We start from the raw sequence: 23,670 nt of genomic DNA, 5'->3' as shown, positions 1-23,670 counted from the left end.
CGTTCTGAGCGTTCTATGAGAAAAAAAGCCCTGGGCATCATCATCATCCTTTAGTTCTTTGAAAGAGAGTAGGGGAGGAAATGATCAATTCCGTCCAATGCGGAGGGTGCTGTAGGAAATTTCTTAACTGAAGGCAGAATTATAATAACAGATGGAGAGAGAGAGAAATCAGAGGTGCCTCAACAGCCACAAGTCATGTTGGTTGGGAAAGAGAGACTTGTAACTTTAAAACTGCCTGGCAAAGGGGTGACCGGAGCCATTTTTTGTAAACACCTGCTCAGATGTGTTCATTCAGGAGATAATGGGCAATGTCTGTTTATATTAAACTTCTCAGAAAAAAATAAAAATAAGGATGACTAGCTTGGGGGGACTTGTGCTGATGCTGGCAATTAGGCGCTGTTTCAGAATCAGTTGGCAACGTGTTAATTTTTTTTTTATCTGGCCACTTTTCGGCTGGATGATGAGGTTGTGGTTGAGACATATTTCCTGCTGGAAGAACCTCCTCCGCCTCCGACACCTATTCCCCCACCATAGCTTCCAGTGCTGTAACTGCTCCCTCCAGTAATAATCCCACTGCTTATACCAAAGCCGCCAGCACCAACCCCTCCCATTGTCAGGCCCAGGCTGCCTCCAGCACCACTGCCTCCCCCTCCTCCACCAGCCCCCATGCCAAATCCTCCACTGCTCACTCGACCACCTCCACTCATGGTAGATGAGCTGCTGATCACCGCTGCAGGAGGGAAAAAAAACACACAGGTGCATTACTGGATTACGTTACAACGATTGGCTGTAGCCAATCAGGAGGAATGGTTGGCAATCATGCTCAGGTCTTTGGGGACCATAAGGGCATATCTAAGTCATTCTCATATTCCAGGATGCTGATTTCCCCACTGTGGTTCCCCCATCCTGAAATTATCAAATGAACTCCCATCCAAATTCTAACTAGGTAGGGCCCTGCTTAGCCCTTTAAGGTTACAGGCGCTGCCACCCATTGAAGGCATCATGAGTAGCATTACTGCCAAATTGCTCACTCAGATTTCCCGTTTAGTGTGGGGCACCAGTCAAAATTAAATCAAGGGATATTTCTTGTAGTGCTCATAGAGGATGACTTTGGAGAAGAAATAGAAGATCTACTACCGAGGCAACAATAAGCAAAATTTTAGCCCAGGCAAAGGAAAAGGGCTTATGTAAATTACCTCAGCCCTCCACCCCGCAACTTTAATTCACCTGAAGATAAAAGAGGGAGAAAGGGGAGCACATTCGGACTTGTAATATTCTGCTACTGTAGCTGTTCTAACGAAAGCAGAAACAGACTTTAAGAGTGTCTGTTTCTTCATCTGGTCTTGTCAGCCTTGCAGAATATACCAGATAGGAATCAACAGCCAGATGACCTAATTCTACTTTACTGTAAAGCTTCATTGACAGAATCTTGCAAGTCTGAAAGTACAATTCTCCTGCCGTCTGCTATACAAACAGAGAAACTTGGAAAGACTTCTTCTGAGCCTCTTGCCATGCACACTACCGAACTGCTGCTATGCTATCTCTTATCTGACCATTCCCTTGACAGTAACTATTTGCCCAGTCTCCCAAGGTCTTTCTCACATACCCTTGGAGGTCTACCTTACAAGGCTGACATCTCCATTCCTTCTTCTATTTAACAAATTTCAGCTTGAATTGACCACAACTAGGTACAACTAGGATACCCGAAGCTATCTTTTCTTCAAGCCTCCTGTCTCATTTTTATCTAAATTATTATTTTCATCAATAGTATGAAATAGGATAGACAATCCTCCCCACACCAAGTGTAACATTTCTTACTTGGTCCTCTTATCATAGTGACAGCGAGCGTTTTTCTTTCAAGATTTCTAAATTATTCAATATTACAATTAAAAATAAAGTCTGTGCAAACAAGCGCATTATCTCTGGCCTTCACAGTTAATTCACTTAAATGAAATACTTACACATGCTCACAGGCACAGTGAGTTCTCCAGACATCCTATAGGCAAGAAAGAGAAAACAGTGTATATATAAGTCAATTACATTTGTCCATTGTAGCTCATAGCCTATAAGGCCCTGTCCTTGCAAATAAAGATCTAGAGAGAAAGTGTCAAGTAAAAACCAGGAAACAGCCCATTTCTTTAAATTCTCTGTCAGATGGATGACAAAAAAAATGAAAATAAATGTCCCCCCTATGCATCTTATATTTGTAAAAGATGGGAATGCAGGTAGGGGGACATTGATGTATCTGGGTGGGAGATGTAAGTTGCACCTCCAAAACTGCTCTCCTTACAACTGATCACCAAGGACCACATGTTCTTGGTCTGGTTCTCTGTAGAGACCACAAGTCCCCTGATCATGCTGGTTGATCATTGAAGTCAAAAACTTCAGGAAGTTCCCCAGGCTGAAGAAGATGGCTTTAGATATACGGTTTTTCAAACAGAAAAATAGTATAACCAAGAAATGGCCCTCATTAAGGAAGGGAGGGAACCCTGAATTATAAGGAAATACCTGTGGAACTTAAGCTGAGGAGTTTGGTCTGCTGCATTTATTCTTTCCTGCTTTTGGAGTATATCCCAAAACTGCCTTAAACAGCTTGCTAATCCTGGAAACTCTAGCACTGGATATACAGGTAGTCCTTGACTTACAACAGTTCATTTAGTGACCATTCAAAGAACGGAATTGAAAAAAAGTGACTTACGATCATTTTTCACACTAATGACTATTGCAGCATATCCCTCGGGTCACGGGATCAAAATTCGGATGCTTGGCAACTGATTCATATTTATGATGGCTGCAATGTTCTAGGATCATGTGATCACTTTTTGCGACTTTCTGACCAGTAACGTCAATGGCAAAGCCAGATTCACTTAACAACCGGGTTACTAACTTAACAACTGCAGTGATTCATTTAACAATCGGGGCAAAAAAAGATCATAAAATGGGGCTAAACTCACTTAACAACTGTCTCGCTTAGCAACAGAAATGTTGGGCCCAATTGGAATCGTTACTCAAGGACAACCTGTATTTCCTTCACCTACTGACTCCTGCTAGCTTTTTAGCTATTTTTCAACCAGACTCTTCCAATTTTGCTGGTCTTTGCCCATAATAAAGAGTTAATTTGATTGATCACCTTCTCATCCTTCGTTATTCAACAGACTGGGTTTACACACATAACTAAGCCATTTAAAGTTTGACTTGGACTACTGAAAAGAAGAAACCACATCAGACCAGTTCAAACTACCATAATAGCATTGTGGATTAGTGCCACCAGTGGACAAAGCTGTAGAGTTATACTTTACTTACGAAAAGCATAAAACAGAGATTTTGCACATGCAGATAGGTGAGTTCTAAAGAACTACAGGACTATAGTTGCTCTAGAGAGAAATCCCTCAAGACGTTACTGCAAAAAAAAAAAAAGTCACTGGCTTCAAACTGAATGGAAAAAAGAAAAAAGAAAAAAAAAGAAAAATGGATTGGCCTTGACAGGTTGGGGCTTTTTGGTATAACTGGCTCATATCCCTGCCAGCCAAAGGAAGCTTACAGTTTCTCTGCCTTTCCTTCCTGATAGAAAAGGCAGCAATTTTATTAAAGAAATTAAAACAAAATTCCTAGGGAAACCTGTGAGGATTAAGCAATCTACATCCCCTTATCAAGGACTGTGCAAGAGGCAGGGCAGCTGCACAACAGTAATGCACCATCTGAAGCACACCGCTGAGCTTGGAGGGGGGAGGGGTCACATGTAGGGAGGAGGCCAAAACAGGCTGCACAGTTGTCTCTTCAGCCGGCTTGCAGTGGTTCACCCCTCCCTCAGGGGATCCTGCCCTCCACGTCTGAGCAGAACAAATTCCTACAGGTCCTTGTCGACTGCAGACTTAACTGGGAAGGTGTGGGGGGGGGGGGATGAGGAGGCTGCCCCTCTCATGCTGCCAGAACATAGGTTTTAGCCCTGAGGAAGCCACCTGAAGCAAAATGGCCGTGCCCACTCTGTGGCTCAACCAGGAACCCACAAAAAAGCATTCTGTAGCAACTGGCGACTGTTGGTGCAACTTCTCTACCAGCTTCCCTCATCTTATAAAAATGCAAAACCTGCCTTCTGTACCCAGTTAGCATTTTGCTCTCAGGAACAGCTGCCTCCATGGAACTGTGTTAAGAGCGCCCTCCTGAGGCCAGAGTGCTCATCTCCCTTGCACAAAAACATGGTGAGGGAAGACAATCCTGGCCCTTTTTGCCCTTCAGGCTTCCCTAGGTGGCAAGAGGAGTCCACACGGCATCTGCTGTTCTTCAGGGTCAGAGGTTAACCAGAGTTAAATACACGAACAAATGTTGCTAAAAATGTTGGCGTGCCTCTGGGGTGTATACAGATTATCCCTTTTTTACACTCGTGTAACTACTGGCAATTATTTCACCCCAAGAATAAAATACATTTAGTTCAAGGGTTACTACAGCATAAGCTTTTTCCAATGTACTGAAGCAGACAGTGGCCTGGAGGAGGGCTCAGAAACAAACAAAGCATCAACACACAAAAGCTAGAGACATTATGTGTTCTTCAGACAGATGCATTTCATAGTAATTCTTTCATTATTGTTATTTTTTCTGGTCGGTAACTCAGCAATTTTAGATCCTGGACTATTTTAGCTAGGGCAGATAAGTAACACTAAACCATGGTCTTTATTATTTAAAAGCACTCCTTGCTCCTTCCTCTATCAGATGGCCATGCTCTTTGCTCCATTATTTCAGCTACGAGGGGCAGCTATGGGGTCGACCACAATGAGCCCTGATCTCAATTCTTGTGGGCCCCAGAGTTGATTTATGGTTTTCAGAACTAACTGCAGCTGTAGCTTAGGGATATAGAAAGGTACAGTATGGTTTGGCATCAATGCTGGCCACCAACACCCCACTTCACTAGCTGGCAGAATTCTGGGAGTGGCCTTATGATTAATGCCTACCCTGGGGTTTCTTTTTCAACCAAATTCAAGGTATTGCTGCAACTGACACCAAGTACCAAAATCCAGCCCATCACTGAAATTCCCAGAGTGCCATGGAACCACCCTATTTCAGAGGGATGAAGAAAACGAACAACTCAGCCTTTCTGCCCTGGCATTGGTGGGAGCATTTTGGCACAAAGACAATTAAGTTCCCAAAGCATTGTCAACAAAAGAAGTGACCACAAGAGGTCACTTTGCCCAGTTGCCTTCCAGCAAGTCCTTCTGCCATTAGTTCATATCATGCTTCAAAGCATTGTTAAGTAGTGGAGGACAAAATGAAAACTTGGAGCGCTTCACATTTAAAAACAGGTTTTCCTCATAAGGTTAATAGAAGCTAATGTCCTTTCAGATAAGTCAAAGAGTTTAAATTCTATCTTTTCCTCATTGTCCTGCCTCAAGGGCCCAACAGGGAAAGAATATGGAATAAGTCAGGAGGGATCTTGGAGGTCTTCTAGTCCAACCCCCCTGCTCAAGCAGGAGATCCAAAACCATTCCAGACAAATGGCTGTCCAATCTTCTTAAAAATGTCCAGTGTTGAAGCACTCACAGCTTCTGAAGGCATGCCATTCTGCTGATTAATTTTTCTCACTGTCAGGAAAGTTCTACTTAGTTCTAGGTTGCTTTTCTCCTTGATTAGTTTCCATCAATTCCATTCTTGTCTTGCCCTCAGATGCTTTGGAAAATAGATTGTCACCATCTTCTTTGTGACAACTTTTCATATATTGAAAGACTGCTATCATGACACCCCAGTCCTTCTCTTTGTTAGACTAGACATAACCAGTTCCTGCAACCATTATCATATAACATATGATAATATGTTTTAGCCTCCAGACCCTTAATCATCTTTGTTGCTCTTCTCTGTACTCGTTCTAGAGTCTCAGCATCTTTTTTTGTATTGTGGCGATGCTGCTATCTTTCTTTTGAAAGGATGAGAGATCTTCCTTGATCTAAACATGATGGGCTTCAAGGTTTACCCAGATACCTTGGGTATGTCTTGCCAACTCTTGGTGCAGCACAAATTATGTAGGTGCCCTCTGTCATTTCTAGATATCTTCTACTTCCCCTTTCAATAAAAGCCCATTGATTTGAATGGTCTGGGAAAGAGATTGGTAAAGCCATAGATGATCTTCTAAAGAAGAACAGAGTAGCTGTCATCTCCTCCACCACCACCATAATCACTGGGTTGAAGACAACACAACTCTTGGCCTGGCAGTTTAGCACAGATTTTCCCAAACTGATATAGACCGATCCCTATTAATTCTAGGAAATTAAAATATGTACAATCCATCTGAAGGACATCAGATAGTAGGAGACTAAGTTATGGTATGAACCAAGGAAGCTACTGTAACTTGGAAGAAAATCCATCAAACATAGGAGGAGTTACTTTAGGGGTAAATGTACACACATTTGGACTGCAAATTGATGAAATCTTAAAAAGTAAAGATATTACAGAGAGAACCAGATTTAATTTCTGGCATACATTTTATATAGAATACAAGCTAAGACATATTTACTTTGTTATAAAACATACTTGAGGAAAGATTGCTTTTATATCTGTGCAGTATTTTCTCTTCTGAATTTTCACCACTAATTAAAATATCAGGGGTGAAGGGTAACTTTATGTGTCTCTCTCCAAGTCAGCAACCATTTTTACTGCAATAATGCCGCTTGGGGGGTGTATGAAAGCCCTAACAAGCAGGCATATACATAGAATGAAGGCTACTGCTAAGCTTGTAAGCCGCCCTGAGTCTTCGGAGAAGGGCGGGATATAAATGGAAATAAAATAAAAAAATAAATAAATAAAAATAAGCAGTATTATGGTAGACATAACAACTGCAATTAATTCCAGACTGTATAGAAAACACAATTTTAGTTATTTACTTGCAATTATACATGCATATATTATTTATTTACATTCTAGAAGTATTCCCAAGTAATCTTAATGCAAATTATGGATGTGTGGAAAAGTCTTATGCTATACTGATGATATTGAACAGCATTTAGTGCTTCCTAAATATGCACATTGAATATTTACACACACGCACGCACACACACACACACACACACACAAAGAGCCTAAATTTTTCTCTTACACAATTAACAGATGGCAAAATGTGCCACATTCTAAACTTCCTACTGACAGCTTGGGAATCACTTTTATTTACTGGCTAAATATACCATAACATAGACTCTCCATGGATATTCTCTGCAAAAGAAGTTAGATTTGGGGATAAAGCTAGACATCATGTTTAGGGAGACAACATATTTAGGGAGAGAAAGAGCAAAAACATTGTAGCTACAAAATATCTGGTTTCACTTTTCATTGACAGAATTTTTGTTGTTTCCAATGAAATTGGAATATAATGTCTATAAATAATGTCCTCTCTATATAATGGCTTGGGTCCAGATTATATAAGGGAACACCTGCTGCCGGCATCAACTTCCCATCGTCCTGTGCGCTCCCACAGGGAGGGCCTTCTCAGGGTGCCGGCAGTTAAGGAGTGCCGGCGGGTGATCCCCAGGGGGAGGGCATTCTCTGTGGGCGCGCCTGCCCTTTGGAATGATTTACCAGTGGAACTTCGGACCGCCCCCGATCTGCGTTCATTTCGCCGGGACCTGAAAACCTGGTTTTTTGATCTATCAGGCCTGGACTGAAGGGGTTTTAGCTTTTAATATTGTTTTAATTGTTGGGCTTAATTAATTTAATCTATTTTAATTTTATACTATTTTTATATTGTATTTTATGTTGCCCTGTATACTGCCCTGAGTCCTTCAGGAATAGGGCGGTATAAAAATTTAATTAATTAAATAAATAAATAAATAAAATAATGTCCTTTCTGTGGAGCCCTTTGGAACTTTATCCTGTGCACTGAATTGTGCTAAGCCAGTGATGGCGACCTTTTAGAGACTGAGTGCCCAAACTGCAACCCAAAACCCACTTATTTATTGCCGGGTGCCAGGTGGGTGTGGTCCACTGGGTGGGCGTGGCTGTGGTGGTCATGGAAGATTGGGTGGGTGTGGCCAAGGTGGGCATGGTCACCTCAATGTTGCTTGTGGGGAGAGTCACCTGTGGAGGGTGGGCAGGGATGGAGATCCAGGCAGTCTCTGGCAGGTGGGGCGGTAGGCAGGAGGCTCGTACTGCAGAATGAGGTGAGGCAGGGTAGGGGTGCCATTGCCATGGGGCAAGGCAAGGGCTGGGGCAGCTGATGCCTGACACCATCGGCCCACACACATAAAGGCCAGCAAGTGCAAGGGGGCCGACGGTGTCCATCAGCAGCCACAGTCTGCTGGCCCCTCGACCAGTGCTCTCTGGGGCACCGCAGCCCTCTGCAGCCCACCAGTTCAAAGAAGCCGCCTCTGAGCTGGATGGCTGGCCGACAGCTGAGGAGGCGATGCAGTGGATCGTGCTCAGGAAAAGGAGAGCATGTGAGACCAGGAGGGACCGGATGGGGGGGAGGGAAATCAGCTGCATCCGGCCATGTGGGACCTCAGCAAATTAGTGGGCGGCTGCTTGAAGGACAGTTGCCATGTCCAACAGAGAGGGCTCTGAGTGCCACCTCTGGCAAGTGTGCCATAGGTTCGCCACTACTGTGCTAGGCAAAAGAAAATTGAAAGAGAGAGAAAGAGGAAGGAGAAAAAAACCGCTCAAAACTGAATAAACTAAGGATAAGACCCAGAGACAGGATGGTAGAAGAAAGACAGCATTCTAAAAAGGATGGACTAAATGTAATTTTCTCCAATCTGGCATCCTCCAAATGTACTATTTGTCTCTGACTGGAAATTCTGGGAATTTGCTAAGAAAATGATCAGTTGAGGAAGCCTGCAGAGCTATGAAAAGAGAATCAATAGAAAAACATACAGGCTCCAAACTTAGGGCAAGATCGTTGTTACAGGCCAGGGGGAAAAATGGACAAACAAAAAAAAATTAATGGTGAAGATGCACAGGTTATATTTCATATACAGTTATAGAAAAAAGCAGAACAGCTGTGATGAAAGGGTATCTGCGTGTATATTCCTATCTTTAAAATTGGGCAAAATCGACACATAAGAAACATGCAAATAGGTATGTTTCACTCAGAGACCCGGCACCCACCTGCTTTCTTCGCCTTCTAGCAGCGTGCGATATGTGGCAATCTCAATATCCAGAGCCAGTTTAACATTCATCAGCTCCTGATAATCCCGCAGGAGACGTGCCAGCTCATCCTTTGAATTTTGTAGACTTTGTTGCAGGTCACTCAGCTTCACCCGGGCATCTTTCAGGGCCAACTCCCCACGCTGTTCAACATCAGCAATTGCTGCTTGGAGAGAGGCAATCTGGATACATTCATATATTAATTAGGTTCTAATTTCATGATAGGTGTATGTCATAGCATTTGTGACTTTATGAAGTATTAAATATAGATGTCTTAAGAATCTGTTGGCTAAGAGTCAGCACTTTGCTACATTTCTGCTATAGCAGCAGACAGTTAAGTGTTTACAAGTGGTTGTAAACAGGATCGCTTGATTGTACATCAGCTTTTATTTGGACCCCAGATCCCCCCCAAAATCAGATGGTAGCATTTAATTGCCTCAATTACTCTTCAAATCGCTACCTCGACAAGGATATTGATAAAAAAAGTTATTTAATTGATGGGGTGAACAAATTCAACAGGAATCACACATATTTCAAAGTTCAAAATCTGGTTTAAAAACCACTGGACAAATTCAATTTCAGGAAAATGAATTTCAACAACAGCAATATGTAACTCAAGGGATCCCCCCCCCCCGCCCCGGTGAGTTGTAATACTCTCTTTCCTTCACTATCTCTTTCTATCAACAAGTTTATTCTTCAGCAAACCAGCTCAGAGTGAGTGCCACCTCCAACTATGAGACTTAACAGGGCAATAATTATTTATGTTAATAACATGAAAATGTGCTTAGATAAGTAAAAACGTAACTCTGGTTTGATGTGCCAAATGCCAATAAAGCCTTTCATGGTCCTGTTTTACTTGTATACGTCATCCTGACCTAATGCTTGGTTCAAATGATTGACCAGTACATTTTTTTCCTAAAAATCTTGAGGAAATGCATACAGTGTTATACATACCTTGCATCATGAATTTTTCATGCATTCAGAAAAAAACAGATGCAGGGGGTTTGATTGTGGATGGTTTTTGAGCTTTTATCAGCCTATCCAACAAAAGGTAAACCTGAAAATTATCAAATATTGGAATCTGCCTGCAAATGAGAGACTGGAGCTCTCTGAATCAAAGAATCATGCAGTTATTGCAAGTCATCTAATATACGGTGGTGTGGTGGTTGGAATGCAGTATTGCAGGCTAACTCTGCCAACTGTCAGCAGTTTGATTCTGACGGGTTTAAGGTTGATTCAGCCTTCCATCTTTCTGAGGTCAGTAAGATAAGGACCCAGATTTGGGGAGGGGGGCAATATGCTGACTCTGTAAATTGCTTAGAGAGTGCTGTAAGGCACTGTGAAGTGGTATATAAGTGCTATTGCTATTCAACTTTGAGCAATGCTTTATTCAAATCATAGCCTTTCTGGAGCTAGTGAGTCCATTCCTGTGCATTTGTAGGAACCTATAAAATAGGATCCAATATTGGCATAATAGGGTCACAGAGTTTCAGAGTTTATTTAGGCTGCCGTGTTTTGTATTAAAGAGCATTTTTGGGAACAAATTTATAGACAGAAGTTTGCAACAATTTAAATGTGAGGTTACTAGAATTTAGATTAATGAAGTGAACCTATTTTTATCCAAGCAGAACAGCAACTGGCACAGATTGTCAAAGATGGCAATGCATGACTGACAGATAGTCCTGAGAATCAAAGAACACCCCTGGTGGCACAGTGACTAGAATGCAGTATTGCTCACTGCTCACTTCATTTGATTCTGAACTGCTCAGGGTTGACTCCGCCTTCCATCCTTCCGAGGTTGGTAAAATGAGGACCCAGATTGTTGGGGGGCAATATGCTGAGTCTGTAAACCACTTAGAGAGGGCTGTAAAGCACTGTGAAGCGGTATATAAGTCTAAGTGCTATTGCTACTGCTATATAACAGTTCTTGCAATATTTCTGCTCCAGTTCTACTACAGAGAAAGATATAACAGCTTAGAATATTTCTCTGCACATTGTGTTTCAGTCTAGTAGGCCTGAGTTATAAACAGTTGGGATGGGGGAATAATCTCCTGAAATTGGTGGCAAAGATTATTTAATCAAGGAGCCATCCAACCTGAATGGATATGCTTGACTACTTTACCTCAGGAATAAATCCTGTTGAGATTTGGTTGAAGAGTGTTCCTAGCATACATGGGCAAATTGCAAAATAAAGTACTCAAAATGTGAAAGCTGAGAGCAGATGGACCAGTAACAAAGATGAAAAATGAGACCAGATAAACCCATGCAGACAAGAGTATTGCTATATTCAAATGCCCGCTTACCTGTTTCTTCACACTGTCAATTTCTGCTTGTAATCTGTGGATAATCCGATTCAGTTCCACAATCTCATTCTTGATATTTTTCAGGTCATCCCCATGACCAACAGCTCTGCTCTGAAGTTCCTGAAACTGTCACACCAAAGGAGAATCCTTATGACTGATGGGAAATAATACCAGCTTCAGGAATTAGACAAGAGGGCTTGGGTATGAGGTGACCTCAGTGTCTCACCTTTTCCTGGAAAAGGCAAATAAAAGATTTGCCGAATTTGCCACCTCTGACCTCTAAACCTAATTGGGATTTCAAAACAAAAAGTGGAGTCCAAAATTTTGCTTCTTAGGAAGAGGCAAAAAAAAAACACCTTTCCAATATTATATATTGAGTCAATGGCATCACAGTTTGTGTTTCAGCAAAGCTCAATAGGCACTAAAATTTTGTGATTAAAATGATAGGTCCAGAACTTATTGTTGCATTATTTCCCATGAGACATTGCAAAGCTCATGAGGTCCATCCAGCGTGGCTTCTCAAATAATAATGCCTAGGATTTTTCTGTTCTTCCTAGCGGTCCAAAAGATAACGCTTGTTACTACTCCATTATAAAGGAGTCTAGGATATGAGACGACATCTCTGCATCCGATTCAATTCACTTAAAGGATTTCTGAGAAAAGAAAGCAATTGTAAACCCAGGAAAACTCTCCATGGTCTGACTATCAGGCTTTTCTCTCACTTCAGGCTTTCCTACTGGTTAAGAAGAGCGTTGATTCCAGATTAAGAGGATAAGCATATCTTAACTCCACAAGGATCTCTAGAACAGTTATATAGAATCTTACCTTGCTTTGATACCATGCCTCTGCCTCTGCCCGGCTCCTGTTGGCAATGTCTTCATACTGTGCTTTCACTTCAGCGATGATACCATTGAGGTCCAGATCTCGGTTGTTGTCCATTTGCAAGACAACGTTGGTGTCACTAACTTGTCCTTGGATTTGAATCCATTCCTTTGTGGAAAAACAAGGTGCTATTATTCATCCATCCATCCATCCAGATATTTCCCCTGATTACTGACTAGTTCAAGTTCATTTTTTGCCTACCAATTGAATCCTACAAAAATATTCTGTGGAAGCCAACTCAAAATAAAGGTTGTGCTTCATTTTGGCAAAGCAGGAAGTTTCCACTAGCCTGTCTGGTTAGTATTGTCATCACTGACTACAGCATATTCCTGAGACTCTAGATGGAGGTATTTCTAGTCTTATCTAGAAAAACAGTATTTCAGCCTAGACGTTATGTGTGCATAGTACATACTGTTCTATAAAGATGAAACCATACCCTGTTAAAGAACATGGTCCAGTATCTGGAGACAATGCAAGCCACTTTATGAGAGTCAAATGATTTGGACAAAATAAAAATCACATGACTATTTAGATGGAACCACAGTATACAGTTTTTGCCTTTTTGCTGCTACCTGCTGGTCATTCAGGATTTTGCAGCCTCAATGCAGTAGGGTTAGATTTCCTTGGAAGATTCGGTAGATAAAATCTCCCCACAGACTTGGCAAAGTTCAGCATGATAAGACTGCTGCATTCAGGAAATTTTCTATAGATTCATATAAATTGTGCTTATCAGTGCAGACCTCTATTCCAGGCAAGAAGAGTAGGCTCTTGAATGGACAGTTACAGTGCAATGTATTATAAAGTTCCCTTTGATTAAAAAAAACCCTAAAACAAATAAACAAACAAACCACTGGACCATAATATTGCTGCATAACAAAGAGAGCAAAGAGGATGGGTTGTTACTAATTTGTAGTTCCTTAGCACTGATATGGGTTAGTAACATCATGGATGCAAATCAAATGCAACAGAACATCCATCTCACATCCATATCGATTCACACAGATGTCTTTTCCATAGCTTCCTTTGGAACCTGATAAGACCTTTCTAAAACTGTAAATTAAATCTGGAGCATAGTTTGCATTTTGGGCCATTTTAATGGGAAACCAAACCAGTCAAACCTAACAAATGAATTCTCACCCTGGGCAACCAGTACTCTTAGTCTCCAGGTAAGGATGTATTTAAGAAAACTGACTTTGGGCCATAACCCAGAAGTCCAGATTCTAGAAATCCCTGTAAGTTTTAGTTTTCTACTGAATATTCTACTGAATATAATTCTAGTCTAGTTTTATTTTTTCATTTAAAACAAAGCTTAAATTAAAGAAACTTGGGCAACCTTTTTTAGACATTTCCCAGGCTTTTACAACAGAAGAGAACATAGCTGACAGCATAATAATGTGGATTTTTTAACCTGAGGATGAGGACAGGGGTTATAAGAGAGTGTAGTAAAATCATTCAAACATACTGATTTGACTTTATGACTCTCATGTCTGGGAACACATTATTAAAAACATTCTGATTCAGAGTATCAGTTAAAAAGTACACTATTTTTTTTCACATAGTACTTTCTCCGTCACTGTTTATAATAATAATAGGCCTCGTGTATATCAAATTGTTTACTGTTTCAAGAAGACATAATTGATTAGTGGACCTGACTTCCTCTTTCTCCTTTGTAGTTCAATGATGCCTCTACATTGTGTGTCGATCAACACCTCTTTAAACCTATTGAAAAATTATTAACGAAATCATATGTAGCAGCACTGCAGTTAGGTTCGCACATTACATCATGCCAGCATTAAAGAAACTACAGTACATCTTAGTGCAGAATGTTGACCCAGCCAATTGTGACTTAATCAACAAATCTGGGCTAGCAGTGGGCTAATGCCTCCTTAAGTAACACCAGCTGCCTGCAATTAGTGCAGGTTCGCATCCCACCAGGCTCAAGGTTGACTCAGCCTTCCATCCTTCCGAGGTAGGTAAAATGAGGACCCAGATTGTTGGGGGCAATAAGCTGACTTTGTAATAATGCCGCTTGGGGGGTGTATGAAAGCCCTAATAAGCAGGCATATACATAGAATGAAGGCTACTGCTAAAGCTTGTAAGCCGCCCTGAGTCTTCGGAGAAGGGCGGGATATAAATGGAATTAAAATAAAAATAAAAATAAATAAATATAGTGTCTACTGGCCTCCCTCTCCCATAAAAGAGCTCCCAGTGTTTTTGCTTTAAGTCCCCAGGAGATCTTTGAAGTAGAATTGTCAATAAGTCACAGTTGCTCTACTTTCCTGCTCTATCGTTCCAGTTCTTCCCCAAATGCAGTATGATTTCTGGCCCTGAAGGACTTTTCATTGCTTTGGATTCAATGACAAGAACATTCAACACTTACAGCCTCATACAAGGCCTTCAGGAAGTTGATCTCATCTATCAGCCTATCAACGTTTGCTTGCAGGTCTACTTTTTGCATGAAGGAAACATCAACATCCTGCAAGAATTCAACACATACCAAAATTACATAAAAGCAGTCCAAGAATTTCTTCATACCACGTTAGACATTTCATTGATTTAGCCCATAGTGTATGCTCCAACTGGTAGCATTTCTTCAGAGGCTTCTCTTTGTTTTTAATTAACAAACTGGGCATTAAACCTATGCCTTTATGCAACAAAGAAAAGTGTTGGGGAGCAGGAGTCCTCCAAATGTTTTATACCACATAAAAGGGATGGAGAAATTGAGGTCCTTCAAAAGTGGCTGAATTATAACCTCCAGCAGCTATAGCCAATGCAACCAATGATAAACAAGGCTGGGAATTGTAGCTGAACATATATGGAAGACTACAGATTGTCCAGTCCTATTCTACATACTGCAAACTTCTGTACAATGTATATTTCTATTTAGAACTGTCCCTTTTAATTCAGTATCTTACTCTGAACAGGCCTATACAAGCTCACTGCCTAATAAAATAATACAAGTTTAATATCATATGTCAAAAGATAAAGAATAATCACTTTCTTACAGTGATGTAAAATGTAGAGCATCATTTTAAGTTGTAGCTTTATCAGTAATCAGTTTACATTGAATAGTAAATGCAAACCTTCCAATGAAAACACCGTGCAAAATGTTTTGATAATTGAGATTCAAGGTGCTGGTGATGACCTATAAAGCCCTAAATGGCTTGGGTCCGGGATATCTGAGGGAACACCTGCTGCCGGCATCAAGTTCCCTTCGTCCAGTGCGCTCCCACAGGGAGGGTCTTCTCAGGGTGCCACCGGTAAGAGATTGCCGGCGGACGACACCCAGGGATAGGGCCTTCTCAGTGGGGGTGCCTGCCCTTTGGAACCAGCTGCCAGTGGAGCTGAGGACTGCCCCTGACCTCCGTTCATTCCGCCGGGACCTGAAGACCTGGCTCTTCGAGCTCTCTGGCCCAGGCTGAGGATTAATCTTATTTTAACTGGGGTTTTATTTATACAGGGACAAATATAATTTTTTTAAATTTGTTTTTAACTTTTGTGTCTTGGTTTTTTAATTACCCTGTAAACCGCCCTGAGTCCTTCGGGAAAGGGCGGTATATAAATGTAATAAAATAAATAAATAAATAAATAATTGTCATACAATCTTGATCCAGTTTCTTGCTTTAACATAGTAAAAAGGGAATGGATTTGCAGGTATTAATGTGCTCTGATGACGATCAACCAAAGTGAAGAATAAGAAACTATAGGAGTTGTGTCTAGCAATGGCTGAAATGCTGCAAATTTCTAATTAAGAAATTTAATTAGGCTGAGAATTATGATACAAAAGTACTTTTTCTCTAAGTGTAAAAATCTCCTACATATTAATTTTTTTTCTTAACTTAATTCTTTTGTTTTAGGATAGTCACCTTTTTGATACCAACGAAGTCATTTTCAGCAGTGGTACGTTTGCTAATTTCTTCTTCATATCTGTGAAGAGAAGGAACATAGATTTTCAGTCTTCTTCAAAGAAAATATCAGGCAGAGAAAATGTCATATAAAAAGGTGCCAATCAATAGCCTTCAATGGCCTTGACAAGGCTGCCATAAAAGCTGCTGTTCTGAGTGGCGGGAATTGTCTATATCAGTTCTAAAATAATTTGTGGGCACAGCAGCCATGTAAGAAGAAAAAAGAAGATTCTTACCCATTTTATAATACTGAGTCATCTCCAAGGAATATCAAGCACAAATTATAAATATCACTCCTGATTGTCATTCAGTGAACATTTCACTGAACTCACCAGCATTTATTTTACATCCTATGCTTGAGGAACCTGAGTTTCAATAGTTCATCTTCTCTAAAATAGAGTCTGACTTAAGTTACCACTCCATTAAGTTGGCTATTGGAGCTTGGCCAGCATTTCTGCATGTGAAGGATTGTCATCTTTCATCAGTGCTGGCAATAGCAGGTTGTTACAAGTTTTGGATGTCAATGTTTAAATAAGCAGCTATTTATTACTTAGAATTTATACCACTTTAATCACTGTTGACTCTAAGCGGTTTGACTAAGAACATGCATTATAAAAACCCTAAAAACTATATTGAAACAATTATAGTGGAGAAATTAACACAATATAATTCAGTCAGCACCCATCAACATTAATTCATCGCATTGCAATCTCTGAGTGGTCTCCAAGGCTTTGCACGATAACTGAGGTTTCGCAGGATTTTGGAATACTATAAAGGAAGGGGTTATTCTTGCTTCATATTACATACCTAACACATTATGGCTATGCAGCACTCCCAAGACTAGATGGAAAACCTAATTCTAAAAATATGTAAACCCAGGGTCTTTTTGAAGGTGCCAACTGTGTTTTGAGCAAAAGGATATCCTCCCACCACTGTCTCAGTAATCTGCTGTAAGCTCTCCAGTCAATTACCTTTTTCCCCAGGTTGCACAACATAAGCTCTATAATGCTACTGTATAGTTATGAAAATTACATTTGCATAAAAATACAGTAATTCATTTTTTATTCATTTTCCTATTTAGTTTTGTCTTTTTCTTTATCTTCATGTTAGCTTATTAGTACGTTTTTACATTTTTAATTGTAGTTGTAAAAAAGCAGCCAATTTTATTTTTAAGAACAGCCCTATAATATATGGATATAGAATAAGCACATATAGCATGAATATATCCCTTCTACTGTATCATTTACTGTTTGTGTGTGTGTGTGTGTTTACCAGTTTTCAGATAGTACCAATACTCTTAGTTTAATCTGAAACAACATCTGAAAGCTATTAATTTAAATAATAATCTTCCAAAATAAAATCAAAGGAGGAGGCAAGTAGCTTTGTCAACGTCATCACAAGTCTTGGTAGGTATTAGAAAATTTGGTGGCACTACACAAAATTGTTGTCTTTGTTATAAACATTCTTATTCTCATTGGTTATTCCATTTACGTTAGCATATCTGATGACTATTCCATGTCATCATGTCAGTTCCTTTTCATTTTATGGTAACTGTCTCCTCAGCGTATTTGATTTAATTGCTATTAGATGTTTTTTCGGATCCCTATTTTAGGAGTGAAAAAGGCATTTTAATGAACCTGTAACTGCTTGCTTTAATGTCTTCATTTCTTTGATAAATCAAAAAAATGTCTCCACCCTAAACCACAAGCTCAAGTTCATGCCAAAATGCCACAGCCACACAGCTATATCAGTTGGGCACAGTTACAAGGAAGAGAGGTAGGATGGGCTGCTGCCGTTTCTTCAGAGCTTCCTCCTGATATTTCGTCCAAAACCACAAGAGTATTTCACAAAGTGATTCTCAGTAGTCTGGACAGAACCGCTCTCAGGGAGAGGTCTGCAGTGTCAAATTTTAAATATTTTAACGTTTCTCGGTTTTCATTTCCAATACATATCAATAGATACGATCCACACAAACCAAAACTCTTGGGGGGGAGGGGGGTCCTCAATCATTTTTAAGAATATTAAAGGAGTTCTGAAACCAAAATGCTTGCTAAAATCTTCTTGCAGACAGCAGGCAAACAGTGTGGTTAGGGAGCATCTAACAGGTTTATTTCCTGCCTATTTTAGTTTTACATTTTGTCCCAAAGGCGGGTTTTTTTTCTTCAGGAGACAACGGGACTTTCTGTTTTTCTTTGAAGACGTTTCACTTCTCAACAGAAAGTTCAATTGCCTCCTGAAGGAGGGGGGGGAAAGCATGACCTGGATGACTGAGAAGCCCCATAGACATTTAGCTATGCGTTTTGGGATGAACACCCTTTGAATGGTGTGGAAGTATGAACGGATTTCCAGAAAATATTGCAGCTTCAGTTTGAGATTCAGACAACACAAACTCATCCTCAACAGCCTGCACCTGTCTTCAACAGTGAAGGGACACAGGGCAGAAAACATCCTGCAGCCAAGAAGGCTCCACACACATACTGTATGCACTACTCAAATGGCTTCAAGGACTCTCTAAAAGAATGCAAATGACCAGCTGTCTGCAAGCAATATAAATCCTTCCACTCCCCACCATCTAGTCAGAACTGAAGAAGTTTCTTAGATAAGAAGCGAAATGTCTTCGAAGAAAAAACAAGAAAGTCCAATCGCCTTGTGAAGAAAAATAAAGCACCTTTGGCACAACCATACCTGGATGACTGGGAATCTCCATAGACATTTTTTATTTTGTGTTTTTTTTTACATAAGGGAAAGCCTTAAATTTTTTATGCCCCACATACACACTTGCAAGGCTGAATGGTACAGCTCTTGCCCATCCTGACCCTTCTCATTGTACTGCCTTTGCTAAGTAGGCCTTGGAATCTCACTTACCTCCTTCTGTAATCTTCTACTTGATCCTGCATGTTTCTTAGATCTGAATCCATCTTGGCCCGATTGCCTGTTAACTGATCGAGTCTTCTCCTGAGGTTAAGAATATAACTTTCAAATAAGGTGTCTAGGCTCATGTTTGGAACTGAGCTGCCATTTTGTTGCAGAAGATTCCATTTTGTTTCTAGCACTTTATTCTGTTGCTCGAGAAACCGTACCTGAAATCCAGAGAGAGAGAGTGAGAGAGAGAGAGAGAGAGTAATGCTTTTAGAAGCCCTCTTAGACTGGAATCCACACCTCGTTATATAATGAGGACTAGCAGCATTCAAATCAAGGCATGACAGCCACAGTGCCACAAGTGCAGCAAGACAACCAGGAGGCCACCCAAATCCTTAATAGGGCTACCAGATCAACCAGGTGACAGCAGCAAAGATTTAGAATTTTGTACCTTTTTTTCTGCCATCCAGAAGTAATCCAGACATTGCAGCTCAGACCTTATAGCCCTGTCATTAAATCATGTACGTGCACAAAAACATATTACTTTGTTGGATTGCGGATAGATTATTTTTCTGTTTATTTGCTAAAAAAAGGCTAAATCTGTATGCTTCAACTTGTGTCCTTCAGGAAAGTTAGAGTACAGCACCTATCATCCCACTAGTAACCTATACACTAGGGCAGGGGTAGGCAACCTCGGCTCTTTTATGACTCATGGACTTCAACTCCCAGAATTCCTGAGTCAGCATGACTCAGGAATTCTGGGAGTTGAAGTCCATGAGTCATAAAAGAGCCGAGGTTGCCTACCCCTGCACTAGGGAATATGGAACTGGGCAAAATTACTTTAAAATTACTGTGTCACCTTTTGTATAAAAAAAAATGGCATAAATAGTGCCGCAAACTGACCAGCAGAAAAAAATGAGCAAATTGCTATAAACAATAGCTTCCTTTCTATCAATACATGAGCAATTGGCAATCCCAAAATGATGGTATAGTTAATTATGTTTTGAACCTAGAACCATTTTCATGACAGTCTAAACAGGGGTGTCAAACTGCTGGCCCGTGGGCCGGATGCATCATAGGGAAACTGCACCCACCCCATTGCTGGCAATGGGGAAAAAAGTCACGATACGTCGTGGCACATCACGTGACATTGCGAGTTTGACACCCCTGGTCTAAATGCTACATGAATGGCTGCATTGTGAGAATTGCCAATTAACTATGAAAAAAAGAGAAGTATATATTCTTGTTATATTTAGCACAACCTCAATGTGCAGAACCTTTCTTTTTCCCAGTAAAAACATTCCCTACTGACATTTTACATCAAAATTCTCTTAGGGCAGTTGAAAAGTTGCAGTTTTACAAAATCAGTGGTTAGCTTCATCAAGTGTAACTTCTAACCGTCAGTAAATAAACTGTTGCAAATTGAAGACTATCTGTATTTTAAGAGCTGCAGGCCCTAAAATATCTTCAGGCTTGAGTTAGAAATCTCTTCAGGAGAACTTTATTCAAATTTGCAAAAAATATATTTAGAATGAAACACAGCAACTGCTGCTTGCGGAAACTGTGGACAACAAAAACAAATAATGCTACGTCATAGATGTAAAAGATTTTGTAGTCACCTCCTATTCCTATGGAACTCTGGGAAGTCTTATATAAAATATGTGAGATGAATGGTAATGTAGGTGCTCAAACTGTAAGCAATTCCCTAAATGCCTTCTGTGAACAGTGCATTGTGGGAATCCTGGTTTCACTCCTCCAGCCTTGGAAGAATTGCAGGAACTTAGGATCTTGGAAATGTTTGCAAAAGGGCTCTCAGGTCACAAGATTGAAAACCTGCAAATTCAATTCACACTGTTCTGCACTTAACAGGCTCACACTAGTGTTGTGAGCTGTGAGCTGTGAGATTATAAACCTTAAATAGTCTCTATAATAATATAATAAATAAGTTCTAAGAAAAAGAAACCCCCAAACCAGAAAGCTCTCTCCACTCTGCAAATTTTGCAGGCCTTGGACAGCCATGCAATCTTAAATGCGATCTCCTGGCTGCCAAAGTATTACTTTAACTCCTCCTGCCTTTCAAGAAATTAAATGTTTGGTTTGGAACACTCGAATCTGGCCTTATTTTTATCCAAGACGCACTTGGACGGTTCATTTGTCTATTTCTCTCTTGCAATCTAAATACACAGTTTTTGAGACTTTTTGAGACTACCTGCAAAGAACTTGATGATCTATTTAATTGACTCACCTTGTCAATGAAGGATGCAAACTTGTTGTTGAGGGTCTTGATCTGTTCCCTTTCATGCTGCCGCACTTTTTGAATTTCAGGGTCAACCTCTAAGTGCAGTGGTGATAAGAGGTTGGGATTGACGGTCACTTTCTGGATGCCCCCAGGAGGAACCATAGGACCCATTCTTCCTCCACCACCATAGCTTCCCACTCCTAGAGATAAACCATAACCTCCAGCTCCATAGCCATATCCATCACCACTACCAAATCCACCACCGCCACCCAAACCTAGGCCACTCCCAAAGCCTCCTCCAAAGCCACCATGGCTGATTCCAAAAGAGATTCGTTTGCTACCCCCCAGATTGTAGAGGCTTCTACTACCAAAGCCCCCACCCAATCCTGTGCTTCCCTTCACACCTCGGGATAATGAAACTGAGCTGAAACTTGCTTTTGTCCCACTGGGAATGACAGCGGTGGAAGAGGTATATCCCCGGGAAGTCCTCATCCCTCCCCCAGATCTAGAACTGAATTGCCTACTCATTGTGCCTAATTCAAAGAGTGCTAAAAGAGCCGAGGAAAAGTTGGGCTAAAGAAGAAAGAAACAAAGAGAGAAGGACAAGACACCCCTCTCTGAAGTGCAGAGTTGGTTTCCCCTCTCTATATATACATCTGTATGTGGAGATGGGCTTGGCTGGAATTAGATAATTAAATAAGAATAAGATCGTTACTGGGCTGGGTTATCTCTGGCAGCAATTAAAAAACCCCTTCAACTTGTCTTAAAGGTGCCTTTGAAGTGAAGCGCTGCCTTAAATTTGCTTAGCTCGCAGGTTTACATGGCACAAAAACCATGTAAGATAACAAATTAATTCTCCCACCACTACCTCTACACATAAACCAAAAAAATAATTAACTGATCAGCTGATTCTTTAAAAAAAATCATTTACTTTAATTGTGGATAGTTATTATTCAGCACCATACTTAAAAGCTATATAGAGGTTCCCCGCTCCTCTGCCACGATTGGCTGAAAATCTAAAATCTATAGGACAGCACAGGTATTGCAGATAGTTGATTGCTTCCCCTGAAGGGAATTTGATACAATTCTCTTGCTTTCTGCACAGGATATGTTTGAAAGAATTTCCCCATTTCTTCGAACAGGAAAAGTTTTTTTTTTCTAGCCCTTGGCCAATCTTATCCATTGCTTTAGACAACAAAATTCCAGCTTTTGGTCCACTATAATTTGTCCAGCGCTGCCATCAAACATGTGCTCTTCCAGCTCTTGTGCTGTTGCTGAACTACAGCTCCCAGCAGATGTAGTCAATATGGTCAATGGTGAAGGATGCTGGGATTTTTAGTTCAACCACACCTAGATCCTATAGGGCAGGGGTCTCCAAACTTGGCAACTTGAAGACTTGTGGACTTCAACTCCCAAAATTCCTAAGCTGAGGAATTCTGGGAGTTGAAGTCCACAAGTCTTCAAGTTGCCAAGTTTGGAGACCCCTGCTATAGGGCCTCAAACCTGTTTAGCTGAACTGCAGAAAAGGAAGGATTCCCAAGAAGGTCAGTAGTGGTAGGTCAAACAATCACTTCCTGCTTCTGTTTTTTTCCTTACAATGAATGAAAACATGCCATTGTTTTGAATTTGAGGGTTGCCCTTAGTCTGAATGGCAGACTGAAAGCCACTTTCCAAGAGTTTTGTGGTCAAACCAAGACATAATTTTTTAAAAAATTGTTTAACACTATCCAGTTGATTACTCCCTGAATTTTCCCCTTGTCACATTAAAAATTAAGAGTTGCTAAGATTGTTGACAATGTTTTGAGAAAGGCACATGAAATACCGGGTTCTACAAGTTTGCCCTATGTAAAGTCGCGTGCTTCACATAGAGACGGACACAGAGCTGGGGTAGAGATGAGTGTATTCTGAACAGAACGAACTGGGGAAACAGGGAAGCCTGGCGTCTATTTGTACCTGCCCAGGTGGATGGCATCCAATCAGTTCAAACCTGGGCTTCCTGCCAGTGCAGGTGACAATGGGTGTAGATCCTGGCTTCCCACCAGGCTGACCATGCCTGGGGCTGTCAACAGCTTAACTCATTAGGTTTATCCTGAGTGAGCAGTTATCGCCCGGAGCTGTCCAGCCCCTCTGCTGATCTGCACCATCAGCCTCCTGCTGTGCAGTCCTTTGTGTATGCTGGGAGGCATACACTGCACCCCTTCCCCCATAGTGAGGAGGATCCTCTGTCGTTCCTTCTTAACTATATACAGCTTATTTACAATTTTTACATTTAACCCTCCAGATTCCTCCTCCCCCCAGGCTTAAGAGAGAACATAATCACTGAGGTAGCTGGGGGCTCTGTGTGTCCTGTTTGATCTTCTCAGGC

The 23,670-nt window shown here is 40.9% G+C and overlaps 1 protein-coding gene across 1 annotated transcript; it reads right to left on the bottom strand.

Moving 5' to 3' along the window:
- Window positions 1-434: 434 nt before the first annotated feature.
- Window positions 435-21,833, bottom strand: LOC308662143 (keratin, type II cytoskeletal 5-like; the record flags this gene model as incomplete). The annotated part of the gene is made up of 9 exons (XM_081317634.1): window positions 435-730; window positions 1,962-1,996; window positions 9,079-9,299; window positions 11,421-11,546; window positions 12,246-12,410; window positions 14,683-14,778; window positions 16,169-16,229; window positions 19,073-19,287; window positions 21,312-21,833. The coding sequence occupies 9 exons, from the start codon at window positions 21,831-21,833 to the stop codon at window positions 435-437; spliced, it is 1,737 nt and encodes a 578-aa protein (XP_081173760.1).
- Window positions 21,834-23,670: the final 1,837 nt, after the last annotated feature.

Source organism: Vipera berus (genome assembly GCF_964194415.1).
Source record: "Vipera berus genome assembly, chromosome: 2".
In the NCBI taxonomy this organism is placed as follows: Eukaryota; Metazoa; Chordata; class Lepidosauria; order Squamata; family Viperidae; genus Vipera; species Vipera berus.
This window is presented reverse-complemented; position numbering and strand designations above follow the sequence as displayed.